Genomic DNA, 26,540 nt, shown 5'->3' on the forward strand with positions numbered 1-26,540 from the left:
ATCCATAAATGCGAATGACACCAGAAGCCAAACACATTCAAGTTACAAATGTGTAGATAAAAATAAGGTGGATACAGTGAAAAACAGTAACAGATCTAATGGGACTTTTAATGTAATTTTACAGTAAAATACTGTTGTTGTATAAATGTACAGTTTTTGGACATTTTATAATTTACAGTGAAGAAATGACAGCTCACATTTGATGGTTTTTCATTGAAATAATTGTTTCTTCTTAGTTGTTTCTTACCATTTGTGTACATTAGAGTTTTATGTTAGATCTTATGTTGCTGAATTAATGTTTTTTACACCATGCACTTTCTATAGATAGTCATATACACTCACCTAAAGGATTATTAGGAACACCATACTAATACTGTGTTTGACCCCCTTTCGCCTTCAGAACTGCCTTAATTCTACGTGGCATTGATTCAACAAGGTGCTGAAAGCATTCTTTAGAAATGTTGGCCCATATTGATAGGATAGCATCTTGCAGTTGATGGAGATTTGTGGGATGCACATCCAGGGCACGAAGCTCCCGTTCCACCACATCCCAAAGATGCTCTATTGGGTTGAGATCTGGTGACTGTGGGGGCCATTTTAGTACAGTGAACTCATTGTCATGTTCAAGAAACCAATCTGAAATGATTCGAGCTTAGTGACATGGTGCATTATCCTGCTGGAAGTAGCCATCAGAGGATGGGTACATGGTGGTCATAAAGGGATGGACATGGTCAGAAACAATGCTCAGGTAGGCCGTGGCATTTAAACGATGCCCAATTGGCACTAAGGGGCCTAAAGTGTGCCAAGAAAACATCCCCCACACTATTACACCACCACCACCAGCCTGCACAGTGGTAACAAGGCATGATGGATCCATGTTCTCATTCTGTTTACGCCAAATTCTGACTCTACCATCTGAATGTCTCAACAGAAATCGAGACTCATCAGACCAGGCAACATTTTTCCAGTCTTCAACTGTCCAATTTTGGTGAGCTCGTGCAAATTGTAGCCCCTTTTTCCTATTTGTAGTGGAGATGAGTGGTACCCGGTGGGGTCTTCTGCTGCTGTAGCCCATCCGCCTCAAGGTTGTGCGTGTTGTGGCTTCACAAATGCTTTGCTGCATACCTCGGTTGTAACGAGTGGTTATTTCAGTCAAAGTTGCTCTTCTATCAGCTTGAATCAGTCGGCCCATTCTCCTCTGACCTCTAGCATCAACAAGGCATTTTCGCCCACAGGACTGCCGCATACTGGATGTTTTTCCCTTTTCACACCATTCTTTGTAAACCCTAGAAATGGTTGTGCGTGAAAATCCCAGTAACTGAGCAGATTGTGAAATACTCAGACCGGCCCGTCTGGCACCAACAACCATGCCACGCTCAAAATTGCTTAAATCACCTTTCTTTCCCATTCTGACATTCAGTTTGGAGTTCAGGAGATTGTCTTGACCAGGACCACACCCCTAAATGCATTGAAGCAACTGCCATGTGATTGGTTGATTAGATAATTGCATTAATGAGAAATTGAACAGGTGTTCCTAATAATCCTTTAGGTGAGTGTATATTAGTATTTACCTCAGCATGTGTATATTTTTTATGGAACATTTTTGGCAACCACAGCTGCCGTTTACCATAATTTCACTTTTCGTACAGGCACAACATGTAATTACCATGTTACCATGATTTTAATGTAAAAAAAAAAAAAAAACATTTTCAGAGTGAAATTATATAAAATGTAACAGCATTGTTGCGATGAAAACTCAATGTGGTAAGTGGTTGTAAAAAAGATGGTTTAAACTTTACGGCTCAAATAATGCACCAGTTTTAACAGAAGAATTATTGTAAGAGCTTTTATAGAATTCTAAACTTCATATTTGTGAACCTGGACCACAAAACCAGTCACATGGGGCAATTTTATGAAACTGAGATTTATACATCATATGCATACTGAATAAATAAGCTTTCCATTGATGTATGGTTTGTTATGATAGGACAATATTTGGCCGAGATACAACTATTTGAAAATCTGGAAATCTGAGGGTGCAAAAAAATCGAAACATTGAGAAAATCGCCTTTAAAGTTGTCCATTTATGTTCACGATTGTGCTGCATCCACTCACAAAAATAAATGTTTTATATATCTACACTAGGAAATTTACAAAATATCTTCATGGAACATGATCTTAATCGGCATAAAAGAAAAATCGATAATTTTGACCCATACAATGTATTGTTGGCTATTGCCACAAATATACCCGTGCGACTTGTGACTTGTGATCCAGGGTCACATTTATGCTTTAAAATCCTCCAAAAAATTGGTTAAGATCAACTTCCATTGCAAGTGCCTCACCTTAAACCTTGATTAGGACGAGTCAAAATTTGATTTATTTTTTATTATCCCACAAATGCTGACGATTGATCTCATCTTGTATGGAACCCAGAATATTTCTTTAATTTCATTTCATGACACCGATTGTTGAGGTTAAGTGAAACTGAAGCCCAAAAAACAGACCAAATTCCGACAAAGTGTGAACATTTACCCATTTGAACCCACTTGAACTGTACCTGATGAACTGTTCCGTCAATCTCCACAGGGACTATAAAGTCTGCGTTGCTGATAGGCTGCGGGCACAAAACAGGAAAACACACATTAGGAGTCTGCTTGAAACCAGGAGACTGAAAGAATGTTACAGCTGTATCAGGTCAGTGTTCTCTGAGAGAGAGAGAGAGAGAGAGAGAGAGAGCGAGAGAGAGAGAGAGAGAGAGAGACAGAGAGAGAGACAGAGAGGGAGGCATCCATCGCTTCACAGATACCTGCAGTCAAGTCTTTCAGTTAGACTTCTTTGAGCTGTAAGAGTTTATGTGCATGAGCGTGTTTCTGACAGCTGACTGTGTGGAGCTGGGAACGGCAAGCTTCTTTGAAAAGAGACTTGATACGCTTTTAAAGAAAGCGGAGGGAGAGGGAGGAGACGTGCCGTTGAGCGAAGGGAGACGATGAAAGAAACGCAGCGGGAGGCTCTGAGCTCTCGTAATGCGAAGAGAGAAAGGGAAAGGGAGATGAGGAGAAGAGAGAAAACTTTTGCTCGCTTTGCTTTTGCTTGGACTTGTTAAAAATTGATTGGACGGCAGAGAAGGAGGCTCATACCTGTCCCCTCTCTGACCTGGCTTGCATAACATCATGACTAGGATAGATAGTTTCATTTACAACACAATTCCACAGACACAGAAAAAACACAGTTTTCTTAATATGTGTCTTCCAGAACAATGTACACATCCTGAACAACCTCAAAACAAGATACATTTATACATTTGATCATTTTATTTTATATTTAAATAATATAATGTTCTTACCCAATTGACATATTTCTTGCTTTAATAATATATTTATTTTTTGATGATTTTTGATGATTATGCTTAAAAAACAAACAAACTACTCATCAATGGGGTGTTTTACTGTAGAACGAGATCAAATAAATTAAGAAAATTTACGTTCTTAGTGGACACAGTTTCTAAATGTTTATCTAGAAATAGGGTGGACACATTTTTTAACTGTTTTAGTACTTCAATGTCTAAATATTTAATGAAGGAACTGATTTCAGATCAGTTTTCAGTCAACTGATTTACACTGATCAGTTCATTATATGGCCAGCAGGAGGAGTGTGTGATCTATAGTAGGCTACTAATGAGGATTGTGACACTGTATCAGCTAGAAAATGCAATCTTGAATCCTATTACCATATAAATCAGGTATACATTATTTCCAATGCTAATCTATATTCTCATATTTATTATAAGCTTCAACTGCCCTCTAAACAAAAGTATCAACTGTCAGAAAATGCAGGTGAGACAGAGAATGAGATTAGAAAATAGTGTACTGAAATACATATATAAAGACATTACACATAATCACTGTCCCTTGACTACTAACAAATTATTACACTGCACTCTAAAATTAGTAATTGCTGCATGCTGTGGTCAAATAGGTTTGTGCAATGACCTGTACATATTCAACCAAAATATATACCAAATAATTTATAACCAAACTCAATACAAACATGTAGTTGGAAGGAGTCTTGTATAACCTTCAATTATTTAATTTTGTGAAAATGACCATCTGACTGTACATTATCCCACTAAATGCATGGCTACTTACCACATAAGAAAATGCACTGATTTGGAATATTGATTAGAGATTAAATTATCTTATTATGTGGGAACAAACAGATATGAGATATGAAACTAGAATACTGTAGGAGATTGGTTTACAGGTCAATATACAAATATAACAATATACAATATATTCTGACCAATCAGAATCAAGTATTCCAGACATGTACTAAAAATGTTTAAACAATATTTAAACGTTTAATACTTAAATATTTCAAGTTCATTTATTTATTTAAGAAAGGCAATTAAAAGATTAGCGCAAGTACAGACTTGGTCAGTATTGTAAAATAAGCATTATGTCCAAAATTGCACCATTGCATTAGATACAAAATATGTAATATTGTTTAATGTTCAAATACTTTTTGTGGCTGCTGTATGTAAATGCGAAGGGGAAAAAGAAAACCGAAAACCTCTTCTGTCACCGAGAAAAACAAGCCATTGAGGCAAAACTAAGCAATAATCATAAGTAATAGAATACTCTCGTTCAAGTACGGTCATGGTCGAATCTTTTTTTTGTGTAACTGTGAGCATACCTTTTTAATGCGATATGTGTGTATGTGTTTTGGTGTCAGGGTGGGTGTTTTTGTGCGTGTATGTGAGGTTGTGAACGCGCACAAAGGCATGCATCCCTTTCTCTGGGCCTCTTTCTCTCAGTCGCCGCCTTCCTCTCTTCTCTGAGCGAAAACAGGAGCTGCCAGGCAGACATTTTAAAGGAGGACAGGCTTTGCTTTAACAAAACACAGTTATTAGTCTTCGAGCAAACACATTCAGTATCTGTCACTGTCTTTCTCTCTTGGGAGTGGGGATGCATCCAGCTGTGGAAGACATTAAGCTAGATGTGTGTACATATGTAAATGTGGGGTGATTGTGTGTAATCAAATGGCCACAGTCGTTTATTTGATCATATGGGTGTGTGAGAGAGCAGCATAAAACCAAGATGCATAGAAGTGGGTCACTGCACTAAGCAGGTGGCTCCCTGAAGCAGTACTTTTAGGGACCAGACAAACATTTAGTCTCTGAAGAGGATTTAATTCACCCAGGACTTCAAATCCAACCAAACAACCTCAAATACTGCCAATGCCTTCTGTTATTATTATATTATCATATAACAGGGGCTATGTTTTTTTTTATTTAATTTTTACAAATAAAAATCAATCAGTCACAATGCAGACTGCACACAGATATGAAGTAGTTAGATTTGAACACATTTAGAATGCAGAACCAAAATCTAGTACTTTAAAGGTATACAGTATAAAAGTAAAAAAAAATATCCCAAAAAATTGCATTCAAAAATGTAAAAAATATTATCAAAATAAAATTATATAAGCTTTCTGGACGACAAAAAAAAAAAAAAAAAAAAAAAAGAGCATAATTTTTTTTTTCGGGACATTTTGACCCACGAGGTACGGGAGGATAAGGTTAAAAAACAACAAAGACGTTTCAGAAAAAACCTTCCATGAATGATGTATAAATGTTTTTGTGCTAACATTTTGAGAACATTATTATAGTCTAGATAACTCTGAAAGAATGTTCAATGAAAGTTACTGGAAGAAAGTTCGCTCGTAACTTTTCGGCCGGAACATTAGCAAAAGTTCTGTTAACGTTTCCTGCTAGCTGGGATTATGCATTCTGTGATTTCCTTAACCACAAAAGATAGTTACGGCACTAAATTTAGCCAAAACAAGTTATCTTAAGATGCCTCCTTTTATTGAAAATGCCTTAAAAGGCTCCCTATGTAGGCAGCTAACTAGGAACACTGCCATAGTCATCTTAAATTTTTCAAAAGTCAGCCAATATAGAGGGCGGCAATGGTTTCCAAAGTAAAACTGATTAGCTATCAGTCATATAAATATGCCATGTATTCACTGCTATATGAAATATCATAACAACATACATTTGTGTTTATGTATGTGTGTGTGTACGCACTAGTACCTTGAAAGAGCTGTGCACAAGGGTCTCGTCCAGGTCAATGACCACACAGTTCTTGCCGTAATCATTAATGCTGACCTCAGGCAAGAGGTATTTGGCTGGAGGCTGGAGGAAATACGGCACAGATGAATACAAGCAGGAGAGGAGAGCAAACAGAGGATAAAGTTGCATGCTTATCATATCAGCCAGGCATTCGAAGTTATAATCAAAAGCTACGGTCTCTCCTCCAATGGGACACAACATGCACCGGAGATTCCTCTGTTGTGGTTCAGTAACGAATCCCAAATGATGTACTGGGATCTGGTGCTTTTGGATAACCTTGAAACAATGATTACAGCTCTGTGTTAAAGTGACTGGTTTGGCTTCACTGCCAACTCATGTTGCTTAAGCACAAGCTGCCTCTGTAGACGGTCTGCCAGTAACTGGAAAGAGATGTCCTTTACTAAGCCTGACCTGATGGAGGCAGATGGACTTGAGAGGCAAAACACACTCACACACATATCCAAAGATGCAAGCCAAGTCATATACAGCACATGCATGCATAATATATGTACAGTCACATTCAATATATCTAATATTCTTTACATGAGCATTTCAGAGGTCATGGTCCTCCACTGGCGATATTACAACCTCATCATACTTGAAAAACTATCAGCAAATCGAATCATATTAAAGTTGAATTAATTATTCATATCATTTATAATTACTCCAGTAAGTACTTTAAGTATATAATTGTGACGTGTCAATTATGGAATAAACATAGCCTATGCAGTTAATATCATGGTCCCATTGACTTCTACTGTTCTTAAAGGGGAAGCAAGCATTTTTTTCTGTCTCATATTCGACAACTATAAGTAATTCATAGATTGAATTCCCCAATAATTATTTTTATGTTATGACCGATAACCGATAAATGCCTGATATTAAAATTCTATACTATTTTGTCTAAGTTAATTAAAAACAAAACACTAAAAACTAAAATCAAGTTAATCAAACGTTAAACGCTTCATGTGTATTGAGGCATTGCAACATTACAGTTTAAAAAATTGATAATATTTAGCAGTGCTATGAATCATTCTTGTTTAAAGATTAACTTTAAGTGAGCGTTAGATGACGGCAAAGGTAAATTAACATGTAAGGGGGAAATTAAAACAATGAAATATACAAAATCGACCAATACTAATAAATACAATTTACAATATAGGTTTTTCGGGTTTTGCTATCACTGAGGGAACGTTCATATGAATACACAAACAAGACCACACACACGGTGAAATTTATGCATGTCCCATGAGTACATACAATTACATCATTACAGTAACTCTATGGTTAATGCTTTAACCATAATTGTAGCCTCATGCTGTGTCAATCAATCCTAGCATTCATTTAATGGCTTTCAAATGCTTTACAATTCATCACTTGCTTGCATTATGATAATTTGCTTGCTTTGAGTGAAAAATGACAGCCGGTTTGTGGTTCTCTAAATTCCAAACTTAGCCTTTGCCCCAATCCAGACACTTTCAAAATGCATTAATGAGAAGATGTTTGACATCATGCAGTTGAAAATATGAAACTCATTATTGTTAGCCAGTCAGAGCGACAGGATCTGGAAACAGGCAGTGAGACATTCCCAGCTCTGATCTTAGAAAACACCCATGGTTTGATTACAATTACTGTGAGAATTAAACCTCCTGCCAGCATGTTCTCAGCGTGGATGCTGGGTTTTTGCTGAGCAGGCAGAGGTAGGTGAAGTGTGTGTCAGGATTTGGGTCTCCCCTATCTCTGGCCCATCACGAAAGCCTGGCTCAGATCAGCAAACCTCTCTGCACGCTCGTCCTCTAGCAGGTGCATTGTGGGATGGATTTGACTTTCTGAGACTGCTGTTGTCCTCGAGTACAGCTAATTGCTATCAACAATATTATGACAGTATTTAAACGGGTAAAGAACAACATGAAATGGCATTTGAAATGCATTTAAAAGGACAAAAGGAAAACTCTGTCATCATTTACTCGCCCTCATGTCCTTCCCAAAAAGTATGACTCTTCTGTGGAACACAGAGGGAAAAAAAGTCCATATACAGTAATGTAAGCCAATCACATTGTTTAGTATTCGACTGACTTTCATTGTATGGACAAAAAACTGTTGAAAATTTTCAGAAGAAAGAACAGGTTTGGAATGACATAAGTAAATGATGACAGAATTTTCCCTTTTAGGTAAACTATTTATTTATTTGTTTGTTTATTTCAGGGACAATACACATTAATAATACATAAAATATGTGAAATGCACCAGGATTTAGCTAAATTGGCAAATTTTCATCTGTGGTATTCAAATTCTGTATTTTCAGTGAAATACAATTAGAAAATATAAAGGGCAGTTTGGGGGATTTGATGTGATATGTTAGGCTATGATGTTTTGATATTAATGGTTAATATTTTTCCCCACACTTGCTGCTTTGGTTTTGTCAGCAGCAAAGGCACAGTTATGTGCCGACAGATATAAGATATAAGCTGTGCGTGAATGTTTTCTGTACTGAATAAAAGTAGATGCAGGAAAGGTTTGCACTGCGGGAATGTAAAGGTCATTGCAAAATGTATTGCCGTAGACTGCAGGCCAGTGATAGGCTAATGTTAAAAATACATAAACCAAACAAAATATTGACTTGTAAAGCCACTTTTTGTAATATGTAATATCTGTTCAATGCATTAGTCACAATAGTAATGTCTTTGAATAATCTTCATGTAATTAATTAAATTAAAATGTTGAATCAATTGACAGCACAAGTTTGAAATCCCTCTGTCATTTATGCACAATATGTGGCTGTTTTCCAAGATAATGCTTTTTATTTTTTTATGTAATCAAGTAAAGGTGCGAAACGCACTCCAGAAAAACAAAGCCAGGCAGGTTTCTCTCAATAGAGAAAATATATGCATAAGCATGCACCAAAAAAAAGATAATACATACACTGGGAATTGGGATGACCTGAACCTGATCACACTGAAAAATAAAACCAGACAGAGGAAAAAAAAGAAGAAAAAAAATAGAAAGACAGAAGGAAAAAACAAACCGGGAGAAAGAGAATAATCAAAAAAAGCAACAAAAAAAGCACAACAAACACAACACTGTAAAAGCAAACAATGCAACAGAGATTATGAACAGTTGTACATTGTTATTACATGACTAAAACACACACACAGACATGCTAACAAAAATCACATCCTTGTTCACAGTGTAATCTTGACAGGATTCTCTCTGTGAGGGCTGGGAAACACATGGGTTTCATTTAAAGTATCTGTGGGTCTAAAACAGAGCAGCTTAGAGCGCATGCACATCTAAAATGGCAGGACATTTCTCAGCAGATCGCGAGTCATTTACAAGCAAACATTCGCAGTAACGCGATCTGATTCAGATCCATTTATAGCTGCCTGTACCTGCTTTGGCAGCACACACGAGTGTTTGTGGAGAGCCGAGGCTTAAAGTTTCACCATGGACAGTGAGGTCATTTCACACGGTACACTGCCCAGCGTTTGTGTGTGTGTGTGTGTGTTTGGATGTGTGCAAAAGATAGAAAGAAAAAGAACAAGAAAGAGAGTGAGGGGTAAATACACTTAACAATCGGCACTGAAATAACTCTACACCACAAGTATTTGAAAGTGTACTTTGTAGTTTTTTTGGTAATATTGCGCCAGTCTTCTTGGTGAACAAAAAGTCAAAAAGTGTCAGATAAAAGGGCGATAAAGCGAGTAGTAACCAGCTGGTCATGTGATCTCAATATGGCGGCCCCCATGAGGTGGTCTGCTCCATATAAAATAAAATAAAACAGCTTTTATTAGCCTACTGATGGACTGAGTCTTCATTAGGAGTGTGCTAGTGCAAAATAAAATAAAATAAAATGATAAAATAAATAAATTAAAATAGAATGGCCCCTTTATTGTAAAAGAACAGTCACACAGGGATCAAGTGTCAGTACATGATATATTTGCACCATCCCAGTCTTAAGTTTTATTTAAGATTTATTGGAGTTCTTGGTTGGGTTTCCTTCAAGTATCGATTATGTCTCAGATTTTTCTTCTAAAATTAAAATAGAAATTCATTTCACCAATACAAATTTAAAATCAATGTTATAATAAATTTGGCTGGTCTTTATCTTTAGCAAAAGTCAATCTCAATTTGATTCCGTTCCCAATAGGAAACAACTGAGATATTAAAGAGATCTCATTTGTGCTTTTTACTTTCCTTCGTGATGACCTGCTTTGAAAAATTGCTTTATAAAACTGAAAACAGCGCAAACAACATGTGCAAATAAACAACATTTTCTACATGCGCAATGCATTCTTAGTGTATTCCCCCTTAAGAGTACGGCTACATAGCGAATGGCAGAAGAAGAGAAAGAAAAAGAGGGGAAGGAACAAACTGGGCAGCAAGTAGACACACAAACGACACACATTTTATTGGAATTAAATAACCAGTTCAGGAATGTGTGTGTGTGTGTGTGTGTGTGAGAGAGAGAGAGTGTATGTGTGTGTGTGTGTGTGTGGAAACTGAAGAATGTGTGTGCGAGGAAGCAGGCCCATCATTTCTAGAACTGGATGGTAAACATCACAGCGAGTTCACAGAGTTCGGAACAGCTGGAAAACTTTGCGGTATGGACACGGGAACAGCGTGCACAGAGCCTGCATTCGGGCGCAGCTCACAAACAAGAAAAAAAAAAAAAAAGACTCAGCTAAACCGAGAGAAAATGAGCAAAGTTTGCTAACAAACAGACGTTATTCTGAGCTGACACAACATTAGCAATTCAAACGCATAAACTAAACTGTCCAATTTCATGCATCCAGTGCCGAAGATTTTCACGCCGTTAAAAGTGCCGTTAGAGAAATACATGAGGCCTCACCTTTGCAGGACTGCTGTTCTCCTCGGCAGGTGGAGGGAGGGAGCAGGTCTTGTTGTTGGTGGCTGGTGGTTCTGCATTATAGTCCCGGAAACAGCAGAAGAAGGGACTAAAGATACTTCTGTTCCTGTGTTTCTTTAAACTGCTGTTGGACTGGGAGACTGTGACAGAGAAAAACACACACACACACACACACACCACGCGTTGGTCACTCCAATGTACAAACTGTTCAAAACATCTGGGGCTTTACCTTCCCTGCCCTGTAACTTAAAACCCGCCGGCCTCGCATACAGCGCACATTCACGAAGGAGGTCGTAACGAGTGAAAAAACAACGGTCTGTTGGAGTTTGCTTATTGGTTACTGTGTAAAGCACACATGACCGAACAAGTGTGCAAACAGCTCCTTTTGTGTATTACGGTACACAGAACGCGTCTCCATGGACGACTCTGTCACCTTTGCCCCCTGCGCTTGCACGCCTGCTGTTCTGCGATTGCATTCCATGAATACAACTGCACGTCATCCTGAACAGCAATATATCTCAAGTACACTTACACAACCAGCATTAAAAGCTCCCACAAATCAGACATTGTAAATGCTGATTGTGTGAGGAAGACATGGTTAAGCTGATGGCAATGGGTCTAAAATCCTTTTAGAAAAAGAAATCGAGTCTGTTGCGAGTGTTACATCAGGTGAACGCTTTATAGTTGCTATGCAAACATATGATGTTAAGGGTCAAAATAAAATAAAATATCTAAAATACAAACAAAAAGCAAAAAACTAAACAAAAAGCAAAAAAAACAAACAAATAAAATAAAATAATAGAATAATCAAAAATAAATGCAGAACCTTTCAAAATAAAACAAAACAAAAAGCAATAAACAAAAAGCAAAAACAAAAACAAAAGCAAAACACAAAACCAAAAAGCAAAAAACAAAACAAAAAGCAAAAACAAAACCAAAAGCAAAAAGCAATAAACAAAACAAAAAGTAAAAACAAAACCAAAAGCAAAACACAAAACCAAAAAGCAAAACCAAAAGCAAAAAAACAAAATAAAACAAAAGCTTTCATTTTGAAGTAACTCGTTTGCCCATCTCATAATAACAATCTGGGTATGCGCACATATTTGCATGATATTTGCATGATATTTTGCCCAGCAATTGGAACTACAAAAACGGCACTAAGAAACAAAAAATACGTAATATTTCCAAAGTCACACCACTTGGTTGCACTTCAGTTGACTTGCTGGGTAATAAACAGAGAAAAAGACTGGATAACAAAAACTTGCTCTCTATAGGTTATCTAATGAGGCCTGCAGGGCAGACCTGGTATTGTTATTGGAAGAACAGGTCGCTCTTGGCGGCAGCAGAAGTATGGGAAAACAGAAGATGTGTGAAAAATAGCATTTGGAAAATGTGTATTTTATATTTTTCCTTTTAAATTGAGTAACAATAGGCTCAGTCACTGATGATTGAGATGTCGGTCTAGATTGTGACCTGCTGCGTGTTAAACTGGCACGGTACAGATTGGGTTTCACGTTATCCAGGTCAGTCGTGAGGGCCAAGTGCTCTCCAAGCGTCTGTTGTTACCGCACCTTAAAGTGGTAACAATCAACCAATTATACACTTTCATTAAATCAGGAACTAGTACAGAGCAGTACAGTTTTTTTTGCAGGAAGACTTGTAGTTCAGCCTATTATTTGTTCATTTAAGCTGGGGTAAATAGGATAACTTATTCAATTTGCATTTAAAAACTCTCAAACTTTTTGTGCCATTGCTGGTCTTGGCCAGGTACAGTATGTCTTGTCCAAATGCTTTTAAATCTCAGCGTGTCAAACCTCCTTACATAAAGGTTAAATAAAAATAAAACCTGTGAGCCAAGCGGGTCTCAATCTAATAATGGAAGAAGCATTAGGGTAATAGCTAACAGCATCTGTCTGATTACTGCTATTGGAAAACACATAAGGTCACAGAGAGCATCAGACAATGAGGAAATCCGCTTCCTGTGGCCCGATACAGCAAAGAACTCAGTCCAGTCCAAGTACATTAGTCTTTATGATGATCCCCAAACCACAAGCTTTAGCTGGAGCCATTATTAACCACCTGTATGAGAACAGCAGGTCACTTCTGCATACATTTTATATAAGGTGACTGCACAAAATATGAAGTCAGTGTGATTTAAAAGGGAGGGATTATGGAAAATAGGAATTTCCTTGTCTTGTTCCTTTTTTTTAATTTATTTTATTAATCTTTTTTTTTATATATATATATATGGTCACAAAGCAAATGTCCTTTATTGTATGAGAGCCCACGTGTACAATATTCAGCATATTTTTTTCAAAAGTTTGTTTCGGTGGAAGAAGCATTAACTAACATTATAACATACTATTAAAAAAATAAAAAATAAAAATGAAACTAAATGCCACATGAGTGCAATGTCGAAAACATGTGCAAAAGATAATACAAAGTACATAAATAAATAAATAAAAGAAATCCACAATTTCTTATTCAATTTTTATTTTTCCAATTTCCACAACTGCCTCATTTGTGTTCTCACACAGTAAGAGAATATAAACTTAAAATTAGCGTTATGAAAATGTATTCTCTCAGATTTTTCCTTGTAAAAATGTGAGATCAGATCACTGATTATAGACTATTTTGACAAGTCTCAGCAAAATATTAGATATTGTTGAGACTGAACAGGCGACACATTTGAAATTATTGCTGTCCTCTTTATATAAAGGAACAGTCACACAAGGTTTGCACCATCCCAAAAAATAATAATAATAAAAAAAATAAATTAAACAGATTTTATTCGGTATTTTTGAGAAAAATAAAAGAACAGTCGCACAAGGAGTCTCTATAAACAGTTTGTAATGTACTTGAGCAACACTAATTTGAGAGATGGTGTGGGCGTCACCAAAGACAGAGGCAGAGGCACCAGACCCTCTGATTTTCTATCTAACTATAATTACCTGTCAGTTGACGAGCTCTGAGGCATAACGAGACGCAAACGAGCCGAACAACCTTCCACACAGAAATGCTAGGGTGATTTAATACTTTATTTTAAAACATAACCACACACTTGAACAAAGTTCTCAAGCTTATTATAATGAGTAACTAAGTCTACTGAAGATACACAGTCTGTCATAGAACAAATGGTGCAGTCCAACCTCTGTGCTCACATTCCCAAAACACCGTTCTTGTGCGATCCCTCCCTCCCGGGCCTCCATTTTGAGACTATTTTCCCGCCTTGATCGTCTGCCCTGCACGGCAGTCTAATAATATGCAGGTGGGAAGGAGATATGGAGGGAGGTGGGCCAGTGCAGTGAAGCCTGTACCCTTTACCAGCCCTCTGAACAACCATCCGTCCAACACAAACAGGGTTTTCTCCACACGCACTCGTACAAACATACCCATCTAAAAACATATTCTCTGGTTGACCACAGGAATGTGGCTGGAGTCAGTTTGCATGGCGGTGCTGTCCCTGCTACAGCGTATTCTATTCAAATTCAACCTCACTTCACTAAAATGCAATCATTTGTCTAACAAAGTAGAGATTAGGTCTGCACGATTAATCGAAATACCGAAATCGCGACATGGCTTAGCGTGATTAAAATCGCAAATCGCAAAGGCTGCAATTTGATTAAATGTCTCAGAGTGTATGGCTGTGCACAATCAGCTCTTGTTCTCAGCATCTCAGAGTGGCCTGGTTGCATATGAATAAAATCAAAAAATGTTTGTTTTATTATTGAATGCATTTATTTTGTGCAGCCTATTAATTGTCTCTTTCTACCAGTGTTATTATAGATAACTAAAACTATAACCAAAACTGAAAAAAAAAAATAATAATAATAATCACTAATAAAATGAACTAACTGAATATATTTTTTAACTTATTTTACTTCAGCTAGTTGCCAAGGGTACATTTATTATTTTCATTTAGTTTAACTTGATGTTCTAAAATAACTAAAACTGAGATTAAAATGAATAAAAACTACAGACATTTAAAAAAATAACAAACTACATTTTGTATGTCAAAAACATACAACAAAATTACTAAAACTTTAACTAAAAGTAGAACGAAACTGGAAACATAAAATTAATTCAACATATTGATAAAAACTATAGTATCTCTATGATAATAAAAATATAGTGTTTTACACATATGACTATTCTTTTAAAATGAAAGGACATATTCTATTCTCAAGTGGCAATTTTGTTTTTTATTTATTATTTTAGAAGAACATTTTCCATCAACAGGCCATTTCCATGAATGACCTTTAATTATTGATTGTTATGATTTGCAGTTTGAGTTTATAACATGCTTTTGGGAACGCAACATGTGCCAACCATCTTCACAAACGTGTAATGACAAGTTTTTTATAATTCGAATGTTGTCAACAAAAAAAGAAGCATTAAGAGCTTGATGGTTAAACGTATGAATTTGAAAATTAAGAAATTAAAACAATTATTATTATTATTATTGTTAAATACTAGATGTTTATATTTGTATTAATATTATTGTTAAATACTAGATCTTTATATGTGTATTAATATTATTATTATTATTATTAATATTAAATATTAATAATGTATTATTTTGTTTAATATTTTTATTTAGTAATAATAAATCAATCAAAATAAGATAATAATAATAATTATTACTAGTCATTTGGATATTTAATCAAATTTTTTATAAAAACTTTGTTTATGCTAAAATTAAGTTCTTCTTACTCTGTGTACTTTGTTGGTTGAGTTGTCATAACTCAAAAAGATTAATGCAAGCTGTTGTGTTCATTTTGATTGGTTGAGCCAAAGCATTTTTAGAGTGTAGTAGAGCTACCGGTTGGGAATCCAGTTCTGGAATCAAATAATTAAAGGACAATTCCGGTATTTAACACTTTGAGTCTATTTTGTAGTTTGTTTTGGATGAACAAGAGTGGTGGACAAAGAAATTTTGACAATGGTTTAATCATCAACGAACACCACTAACCACTCGGTGAGTTGAACAGTTTTGAAAACGAACTGTTTTAAGGACACGTTTGTGCATGGCCATAGACTCACATTCTAAAGCGGTCATGGGCAATTCTAAAATAGTCAAAAAGTCGAGACAGGAACCATTGTCAAAATTTCTTTGTCCACCACTGTTGTTCATCCAAAACAAACTACAAAATAGACTCAAACTGTTAAATACCGGAATTGTCCTTTAAGGTCAGGAATCAGATACTTGTTATAAAATAAAAATATATCGATTCCAGTGTGTGCATTTTAATGTGGTTTTAAACCATCCAAGCCAAAGAAGACGTGAAATAACTCAATTCGGGTCTTCTTGCGCTTGAACAGAGAGAAACAAAATTATGACAAAATATCTTCGTAAACACTTGACTGAAGTACTTGTAAATTTAATAAGGATTAATCTATATATTGTTTATAAAAAGAAACTATGCAGTGTTATTTTACATTTGATTTCAAAGTTATATTTATTTGTGCTATTACTAATTTGCAGATTTGTTCTTATTGTATTACTGACTGTTTACTTGTCTTTAAAGGTCCCGTTGCATGCGATTCCATGTTTCAAAGTTTAGTTAGTGTGTAATGTTGTTGTTAGAGTATAAATAATATCTGTAAAATTATAACGCTCAAAGTTCAATGCCAAGCGAGATATTTTATTTAACAGAAGTTGACTACAAAAAACGGCTCGATTGGACTACACCCCTCTACTTCCTTCATTAGTGACATTACCAGAACCGTGTTTAGACTAACCTCCGCCCACAGGAACACAGGCGTATTGATGGCGAAATGTCAACAGACGGTTGATGTTTATCTATAATCGGATACCGCAAAAGTTTAATTCGAAGTTGTTAGTTTGCTCTGTCCATTTCACCACGGACTGTTTTTCTAACCTGGGATAATATCAAGCAGGCTTCTCTCAGCGTTTCATACTGACGAAGGGGGCAATTTCAACTATATTCCAGCAAGCGGTAAGTAGTGATTTAATATGGAAGTAGCGATCACTCTTCACATCGTTTCTCTTAGTAGGATGAAAATAATCTTACTTAAACTGTGATTAATATACAGAAAGCGATCAAAGAACAATCCCTTTCCAATCGTCCAAGCTGTCAATCAATCACACAGCGCGAGTTTATCTGGACACTTGCCAAAACTCGTTATGAAATAAATGACGCTGTTACACTGCAAAACGAAGCTCTTACTGTATTTATATGCCTCATGTTTGCATTGGTGAAATCATTAGTGAGTGCAGAAACTGCGTTGCAATGATAAGATCTTTTTTCACGCGATCAACAGGCTGTCATCTGCTCAACGCTCACTGCAATTTTTTATGTGATTGAAATAGATCTAAATACTTAAAAAACTTCTCACGATTCGTTAATCCCGATAGTTGTAATGGTAAAAACGTATAATAGCTGTAATAGTAAAAGTTTTCCAGATAGTTCCACATGTAATGCCAGATATTTCATATGCAAGCATGTCAGCCAATCACAGCAGAGGGCGTTTACACTGAAGTCTCACAGCAGACACGCCCCTTCAAACAGAGTGTTCAAACCAGGGAATGAAATCAGGCTAGGAAAAATGCCTTTTATTTCTAAATTATAACAATTTTTGTTCTAAAAAACATACTAACATTATAAGGGCACCCCTGGAAACATGATAAAATAATAAAAATAATCCATGGAATGGGACCTTTAATGTGTAAAACTTATATTAGTATAGTCTAATGTATTAGTTGGCTGTTCATGCTGCGGATTTTTGTTCATGGTATTCAGCTGCAACAGAATATTTTGCAAAAAGACAGAATAAATATGTCTGATATCTAAATGTCTTCATTTTTCTTTTTTTTTTACCATATTGGAATTAAAACTTTGTTTTAAATTGAATTTAAAAATTGTTCAAATTCAAACAATACCCAAACCTAGCTACCACAGGAGACAGGATGAGTGTAGAGATAAAAACCCTGACGGTCCTAAAATGCTGATGTTTGATTGACAGCTATCTTTCTGGTAAATCACATTGCACAAAAACAGAATTGCACAGGGAATTGCAATATGCAAATCAAGAGTCGCAAAGACAAATTCATACTGCAGTTTCCAGCTTAGCGAATGGAACTCTGGCTGAAGCTTTGTTTTCATCGTGAGCAGACCATTCCCACAGTCTGCGAGTGAGGTAATCCGATGCAGAGCGGTCACATGGGTGGGCACGGCCTCTTTGCTTTCACAGTCGAAAGAGGAAAGCAGAGGAAATTCCTGACATTCCTGACAGGAAGAGATAATAACCCTCTGACCCAAAGCGTGGAAAACTGCCCATCTGCAATGAACACAGACCCCCAGCTTCATTACAGGGTCAGAACTGGCTGTAGTCAGTGTGATTGTGAGGGGAGAGTGGCGTAAAGGAAATGGGGGAAAGGTTAAATAAGAGAGGAATACAGAAACAGAGAGAAGCAAGGGCCGGTTAAAGCATCAAACGTTCGCTCAGCTTTAATAATTAAGAAGCTCAGTCCACTGTGAGCAAACAAAGGTAACAAGGCTAATAAAAAACAAGTTCACAAATCTGTTTGCGGTCTTGTTCTAAAAGCTGATCCGAACGAGGAAAAATGAGAAAGAGATTAACTGTATATACATCCTCTACACTGTATTATCTTACTCAAACCATTCCCTCAGGCTGATTTCTTCCCTAATCAGCCAGATGAGAAGTGAAGATCCATGTCTTACATCATGGGTTTTTAAATGTTTGCATATCCGCTGTGCTGATCACATTGTCAGTCTCGAGTCAGTTAGGATGATGTAAACCAGAGGACATCACAGAGGCGAGACAGCCGACTGACGAAGACCAAAATTCCCCAAAATAAACTATTCCTGTAATGTCTACAAGGATGTTTTTCATGTCTGCATCTCCTAATCCATACTATAATTAAACTGGAACTGGAATGGAATGAAACTGGACTTTGTAAGCCTTTTGACTGAATGATTAAAAGAACTTACTACACTGGTCAGGCTGTTTGTTTTGTGTGCAATCAACAAAGAACATACACACACATTTTTATTTATTTTACCATGGTGCTTTAAGCTTAACTTCAGCATGAATAGCAGTGCATGATACACTACTGTACAGTATCTGTTAGTTGTTTTTGATAAGGAAACAATTGCCGCCTCTTACTGTGATGTCAAGTAAGCACTTGTTTGAAGCCTCTTGTGGGCATTACCAATGATCAGTATCAAAGTACTTGTTTTGCTTTGGAGATAACTAGCACTTATGTTTGATGGCTTTGTGAGGGCAAAGAGGACTGTAGCATGATGAACCGACTCAAAGACATCACCTTGAGGCAGGGAGTTCCTTATCCTGGCTGGACCAGGTGTGCCTTAAAATACAAATATATGAGGTAAGACTTGGTACAGCATAACTATGATTCAATGTTTCGTTCCACTGCCTTACACAAAGTTTTAACAAGCAAAAGGACAAAAAGAAGAATGATCTGTCAGGAAACTATTCATTTTACAGTGCATTGAGCGAGACAAGGAAAAAGAGGAATGCTAGTGTTTGAAGTCTGATAAGGCTAAGGAGTTTTTTATCCAATATGACAGCCTTAAAACATAAAAAAAAAATTGTTTTAATGGGGCCGAGAGCTGTGGGAACGGCATGATGTCTGCCATGATGGAGAGAAGCAGGAAGAGCGAGGGAACGGGGGGCTTGCTGACGGGCAACCGTAGCCGAAGGAGCCGTCGTCGTCCACCAGGGGGCGGAGGAGTAGGAAGCCGTACACATACCCCTTTCCACCAAAAAAGAACTGGTTCGGAACTGGTGCTGGTTCAAAGTTGGTTCAACTTGCGAACCCGTTTGTTTTTCCACTGACTAGAGAGCCCAGCGAACGACGTCGTTACGTCACTGTGTACGTTGCCATAGGTCTTCGCTTTCCCAGAAACGCTTGCACCAATTTCAAGCATAACAATTACAATAGCGGACTACATCGTCTTTCTGCAAATGTTTCTCCTGGCTTTGCGATCCTATACTGGGGTCAGAAGAAGACGTTTAGAACACATTTGTGCTAGTGCTGTTTTTAGCAATGGCGGTCACAACATTTCCCGTCGAGTTGTTGGTCACAATAACCCCGGCCCCAGCCCCCGACGTAAGCATGACGTGGTAAAAGAACGGTTCTAGTCCAGCAAAGAGTTGGTGCCGCTTTGAAACCAATTTTCCTGGCCGAGAACCGGTTCATTGTCTGTCCTTACCCCCAGGTGCTGCAGCCGCCATGACGGGGAGTAGAGTGCAGTCTCGTGGATGCCCCCCGACCTGCGAAGGGCGATGGTGGTATGGGGCAAGCAGTGTGGGGTCAAGAGCAGTGGGAACGGAGTGATGCCAGTGGCACCTGTGCGCCACACCGGTTTCGAGTCACACGGAGGAGTTCCGGAAGGATAAAAGGAGGAGTGACGACAGTGCAAAGGGGAGGACCAGGCCTGGGACATTTATGTTGGTGCTTTTGTCTTCTGTGAGGGACTTTCGTTTTGTTGTTTATGTTTATTTTGTCATTAAAGTTACATTTACTGTTCGCCGGTTCACGCCTCCTCCTTCCCTGAACTTGAACTTTGTTACATCTATGGAGCATCTATGGTGGGAATATGAGAATGTACTGCTTGTACCCACTACAAACAATGAAGTGAATGATCTGATCTTTTCCCCAAACTGCTTGGTAGTGACAGTGTTGGGGTGGTATGAAGAACTCATCTCTCATGTGAGTTTGAGATGTATCGCATTGTTGACGAGACCCTTCCGGACCCTGCGGCCACGATACTGCAGCTGAAGAAATCAAGGATGTGACAGACGCGGTGGAATTAGTCGCTGAAAATAATAAGAGAGATGTGACTATTCAGCCCTGTTACACAACACGTCCCACGTTGTTTTGGAAAAAGCAGAGGCAGAGCAGATGAGGTGGGAGGGAGAAAAAAGACTGAAGATAGCAGATGTAGGACTACTGCACACAATATGTTTCGTGCTCTGTCTCTGTCTTTCTGATTCTGACATTAGCATCTGATCCAGGCATCTCTCGGGACTGATGCGAAAAGGGCACGCTGGTGACAATGACAGTCTTACAAAGAGACGTGTGCTTGTAAGTTGATTTTTATGCAAATAAAAGTGCTTGGATTGACGGTTGAATTCCCCATGACTGGAATACAGAATATAGTATCTAAATTTAGTAGGGCATCCCCGTTATTCAACTCAGAGAATGTCAGTGGTCATTTGCAGGTTACTGTTGCTGAAAGCAGGTAATCATGTCGTTTCCACACACAAACATTTCCCTACAGCACCACTGTTCCACTTTACACATCTCTCAGGAGATAAGCTCACCGTTAAATGTAGTTCACCCTTCACTTTGAAGACTCAACAGAGACTCTCAGATTTCATACAGAATGGCATCGTTTTACAGACCTAGACACACACACGTGCACTAGACTTTAAATATTCTGTTATATTCTGATGTGTCCTTTCACAGAGAAAATGGAAATTTTCCATCAAAAATAAAATTGAGCATGATAATTCAGTCATTTAATTTAGGAAAATTAGTGGGAGACGTGGCCTAGTGGGTAGTGCATATGCTGGCATTTATGAGCAGGCGATCTGAATTTGAATTGGAGATTTTCTGAAGAAAAAGTTAATTGCATGAACCATATAAAACCTGATGCCACGTTGCTAGTGTGTTATGGATGGTTGCTATGCAGCTGCTAAGGCATTCTGAGTGGTTTTAAAACATTGATATGTGGTTGCTAGGATGTTTTAGGTGGTTGCTTACTGGTCCAGATCAAAATAAGAAAATGTAAGTGGGATTGAGTGACCATATAAAATCGTTCCCAAGTTGCTAATTTATTGATGATGGTTGCCAGGGTGTTGCTATGCAGTAGCTAAGATATTCTGACTGTCTTTTAGAATGTTGCTTTGTGGTTGCTAGGATGTTCTGGGTGGTTGCTTACTGGTCCAGGTCAAAATAAGAAAATGTGAGTGGGCTTGACCATACAAAACATTGCGCCACTTTGCTAGTGTGTTTTGGATTGTTGCCAAAGTGTTGCTATGCAGCTGCTAAGATATTCTGACTGCCTTTTAGCATGTTGGCAAGGCAATGCAAGTTTATTTATATAGCACATTTCATACACTATGGGCAATTAAAAGTGCTTTACATAGAAAGGAATTAAAATAACCACACTATGGCAATTCAATGTTGCTTTGTGGTTGCCAGGATTTTTTGGCAGGTTGCTTATTGGCCAAAATCAAAAGTAGTAAATGTGAGTGGGCTTGACCATTCAAAACCTTCCACCACTTTGCTAGTGTGTTTTGGATTGTTGCCACGGTGATGCTATGCAGTTGCTATGGTATTCAGAGAGTTTTAGCCTGTTTCTATGTGGTTTCTATGATGTTCTGGGTGGTTGCTTATTGGCCCAAAATCAATAGAACAAAATGTGAGTGGGCTTGACCATTCAAAACCTGCTGCCACTATTAGGGTGTTGTTGAGTGGTTGCCAGGGTGTTGCTATGCAAAAGGTATTCTGGGTGTTTTTAAGCATGTTGCTATTAGACTTTAAGTCTCTATGATATTCTGGTCTCTAGAAATCCTTCAGGTCTCTTCTAAAATGTAAGGATTTTTTTGTCCATTTCATTGCCCACCAGGAAAATAAGACAGATAGATTATAACAATAATAGCACACCTCTCTTCAACAATCAAAATGATTTGAGGTATCATTCATGTCTGTAGCACAAAGGTGTGGGAAGGCACACACACCAAAGATCAAAGCTCTAACTTTAGAAGTATGAGCTATAATAATATTGACGCTTGCCTTGGCAAGCATCTATAAAAAACAGTAGATTGGAGTGTAGGAGGCTGTGAGTACTTTAACCTTCCACCACAGATCTGCCACTTTAAAGTGATCTGATTCAAAAGGCAGCAGTGCTTGAAATGGTGTCAACATCATCAGAGCATGTTTTGGTCATGTCCCAGCCTGCCTCAATGTTGCCTCAATCTCCTGTAGCCACTATTACCCCTCAGCTAATAGAGTGAACTTGAGCCTTTTATATACGGTGGCCCAGAAGTGCACAACACAACGAAATTTAAAAAGCAAACGTAAGTTCACAACACAACGGAAATGAGCCACAACACAACGGAAAATGTACAACACAATGGAAATAAGCCACAACACAACGGAAATGTACAACACAACGAAATAAAGCCGCAACACAACGGAAATGCTTCCGACCACTAGAGGGCTCTCGGAGCGCGGTAAAGTTAGTTTTCCATGCCACTGTTCTATAGAGTCAGCAGTCTAAAAAATATATCAACACCACAATTAGTTTTAACAGTATGTAGCTAACCATTGTATATCGACATGCGTTAATTCAAAATCACCTACATGCATTATAGCTAATAAATAATACGCTTTAACTACTTGGTGAAATTGCCGGACGTTCCCTGCGCTGTGGTAGCGCGTCAAAGCATTCTCGAGTATAAATACGCAGCTATAATTCAAGTAGGTGATGCAAGTAATATTTTATGTCGATAATACTGTTAAAACGAATCGTGGTATTGATATATTAAGATTGCCGACTCTATATTGTGGTATTGTGTTGTGGATTCATTTCGTTGCTTTTTAAATTTCGTTGTGTTGTAAACTACTGGGCCACCATAATTATACCCAGTTTAAAACACATTCACAGAGAGAACCACTCTGATCCCAGGGGACCGCTGACTGCCCACAGAGCCAAGGTCGGTAGGTCTAAAATTTAGACTCTCTCCACTGGAGGAAACGGCTGTTTCTGCCACTGTGAAAACAGGGTACAATATCTGAATCATGCAGTTATGATGATTAACATTAACATATAATGGAAAGTCATACTGTTAAAATGGACTTGGATAAGTCATTATGTGGACATAAAAGAAAACTGTAAGGCCCTATGAAATCCATTTTAGTTTTCAGAATCAGAATTAGAAAGAGCTTTATTGCTAAGTATGTTTGCACAAACAAGGAATTTGTTTTGGTGACAGAAAAAGCTTCCAGTACAGAGAAAACAACAGTACACAGATAAGGTATAAGTAAGATATATAAGTATTTATATAAGATATAAATAAACAAAAAATAAATACAAAGTAACAGAAACAAATACATTTATTTGTTGTGTTTTGTCACTGTTTATTAATATATATATAATAAATAAAAAGAAAAACGGAAAAAATGAAATATATATATATATATATATATAAATATATATATATTTATATATTTCATTTTTTCCGTTTTTCTTTTTTAGGTTTAATTGTTCTGCATTTTAATGGTTACATGAAATTTTAGTCATCAAAAAGCATGTATAATTCAATGAAATCATGAAACTTCAAACTTCAAACAACTATCAAAAGTTCAAATTCAGTGTTTTTTGTATTGATTTTTCTGTATTCAGTGTTTAAATGATTAATTACATGAATAAGTAAAAAGCATGTCTTATCAGTTGAATTCATAGATCATGAACAATTTAATAACTCGTTCAAATTTTTTAAATAATAATGCTCTATAAAATGTTTTATTCTTTCAGATTTCTTTTCCGGATTTATTTTATTTTTTTCTGGATTTATGATTTAATAAAAATGTATGATCAAAACAGTGGTAATAAAATGAAGGCATAAAAACAAACCATTTAAAATTCTTTCAAAATATAATAATAAAAAAAATTGTCAAACAAAGTGCTGCACAACAGAGGTTTACATTTAATACTAAAACATAGAACAAAAATGGTGATATTCCTTAAAAATGTTAGTTTTATTGAGTTTATATTCTGAATATCTAATAAATATGTATGTATAAATAAGTGATTTGTATTTTTTTTCACTTGTCATGAAAATTACATTCTAAAAAATGTTTAATTTTTTTTGATAAATAAACTGTCAAAAATTAATCAAATAAAACATAACTTAATAAATATTAAATAAAATAAATCATTATTGAATATTTTGTTGAAAATACATATTTATGAAAATACAGTATTTCTGGTACCGAATGCCTTGTACTATTGCAGCTGGAATGATGATTAGCATTCGGTCCAAAACAAACCAGAAGCAAAGCTCAAACAAAGCTCAAGAGATCTGCTGCATAAATAACACACAACAAGCACAAACATATGCTGAAGCACAAATTTATACTGCTACTCTTAGAGTCTAACAGAGGAGCTACAGTGAGGAAAATAAGTATTTGAACACCCTGCTATTTTGCAAGTTCTCCCACTTAGAAATCATGGAGGGATCTGAAATTGTCATCGTAGGTTCATGTCCACTGTGAGAGACATAATCTAAAAAAAAAATCCAGAAATCACAATGTATGATTTTTTAACTATTTATTTGTATGATAAAGCTGCAAATAAGTATTTGAACACCTGAGAAAATCAATGTTAATATTTGGTACAGTAGCCTTTGTTTGCAATTACAGAGGTCAAACGTTTCCTGTAGTTTTTCACCAGGTTTGCACACACTGCAGGAGGGATTTTGGCCCACTCCTCCACACAGATCTTCTCTAGATCAGTCAGGTTTCTGGGCTGTCGCTGAGAAACACGGAGTTTGAGCTCCCTCCAAAGATTCTCTATTGGGTTTAGGTCTGGAGACTGGCTAGGCCACGCCAGAACCTTGATATGCTTCTTACAGAGCCACTCCTTGGTTATCCTGGCTGTGTGCTTCGGGTCATTGTCATGTTGGAAGACCCAGCCTCGACCCATCTTCAATGCTCTAACTGAGGGAAGGAGGTTGTTCCCCAAAATCTCGCAATACATGGCCCCGGTCATCCTCTCCTTAATACAGTGCAGTCGCCCTGTCCCATGTGCAGAAAAACACCCCCAAAGCATGATGCTACCACCCCCATGCTTCACAGTAGGGATGGTGTTCTTGGGATGGTACTCATCATTCTTCTTCCTCCAAACACGTTTAGTGGAATTATGACCAAAAAGTTCTATTTTGGTCTCATCTGACAACATGACTTTCTCCCATGACTCCTCTGGATCATCCAAATGGTCATTGGCAAACTTAAGACGGGCCTTGACATGTGCTGGTTTAAGCAGGGGAACCTTCCGTGCCATGCATGATTTCAAACCATGACGTCTTAGTGTATTACCAACAGAAACCTTGGAAACGGTGGTCCCAGCTCTTTTCAGGTCATTGACCAGCTCCTCCCGTGTAGTTCTGGGCTGATTTCTCACCTTTCTTAGGTGTTCAAATACTTATTTGCAGCTGTATCATACAAATAAATAGTTAAAAAATCATATATTGTGATTTCTGGATTTTTTTTTTTTAGATTATGTCTCTCACAGTGGATATGCATCTACGATGACAATTTCAGACCCCTCCATGATTTCCAAGTGGGAGAACTTGCAAAATAGCAGGGTGTTCAAATACTTATTTTCCTCACTGTAAATACAGAAAACCTAAGACTGAGAGAAACATAGTATTTCACACATTCACACTAAGATAACATATACTAACACATTAACACACACCCAGCGCCATCAAATAAAGAACTCAGGATGGTGCCAGTGA

General features: G+C 37.2%; 1 protein-coding gene across 3 annotated transcripts in view; it reads right to left on the reverse strand.

The window, feature by feature from the left end:
* The window catches only part of ctdspla (CTD (carboxy-terminal domain, RNA polymerase II, polypeptide A) small phosphatase-like a), a 38,479-nt gene that overhangs the window by 5,861 nt on the left and 6,078 nt on the right, over positions 1-26,540 (reverse strand). The window contains exons 2-5 of one of the 3 annotated variants that reach the window (XM_084102607.1): positions 10,983-11,140; positions 9,056-9,088; positions 6,095-6,196; positions 2,561-2,617 (exon numbers count right to left, since the gene is read on the reverse strand). In XM_084102607.1, coding sequence (XP_083958733.1) covers positions 2,561-2,617; positions 6,095-6,196; positions 9,056-9,088; positions 10,983-11,140 — 350 coding nt within the window. The remainder of the gene's footprint in view (positions 1-2,560; positions 2,618-6,094; positions 6,197-9,055; positions 9,089-10,982; positions 11,141-26,540) is intronic. The other 2 variants (XM_084102608.1, XM_084102609.1) reach the window with 2 other exon arrangements.

The sequence above is a fragment of the Abramis brama genome (genome assembly GCF_963993115.1).
Source record: "Abramis brama genome assembly, chromosome: 24".
NCBI classification, from domain to species: Eukaryota; Metazoa; Chordata; class Actinopteri; order Cypriniformes; family Leuciscidae; genus Abramis; species Abramis brama.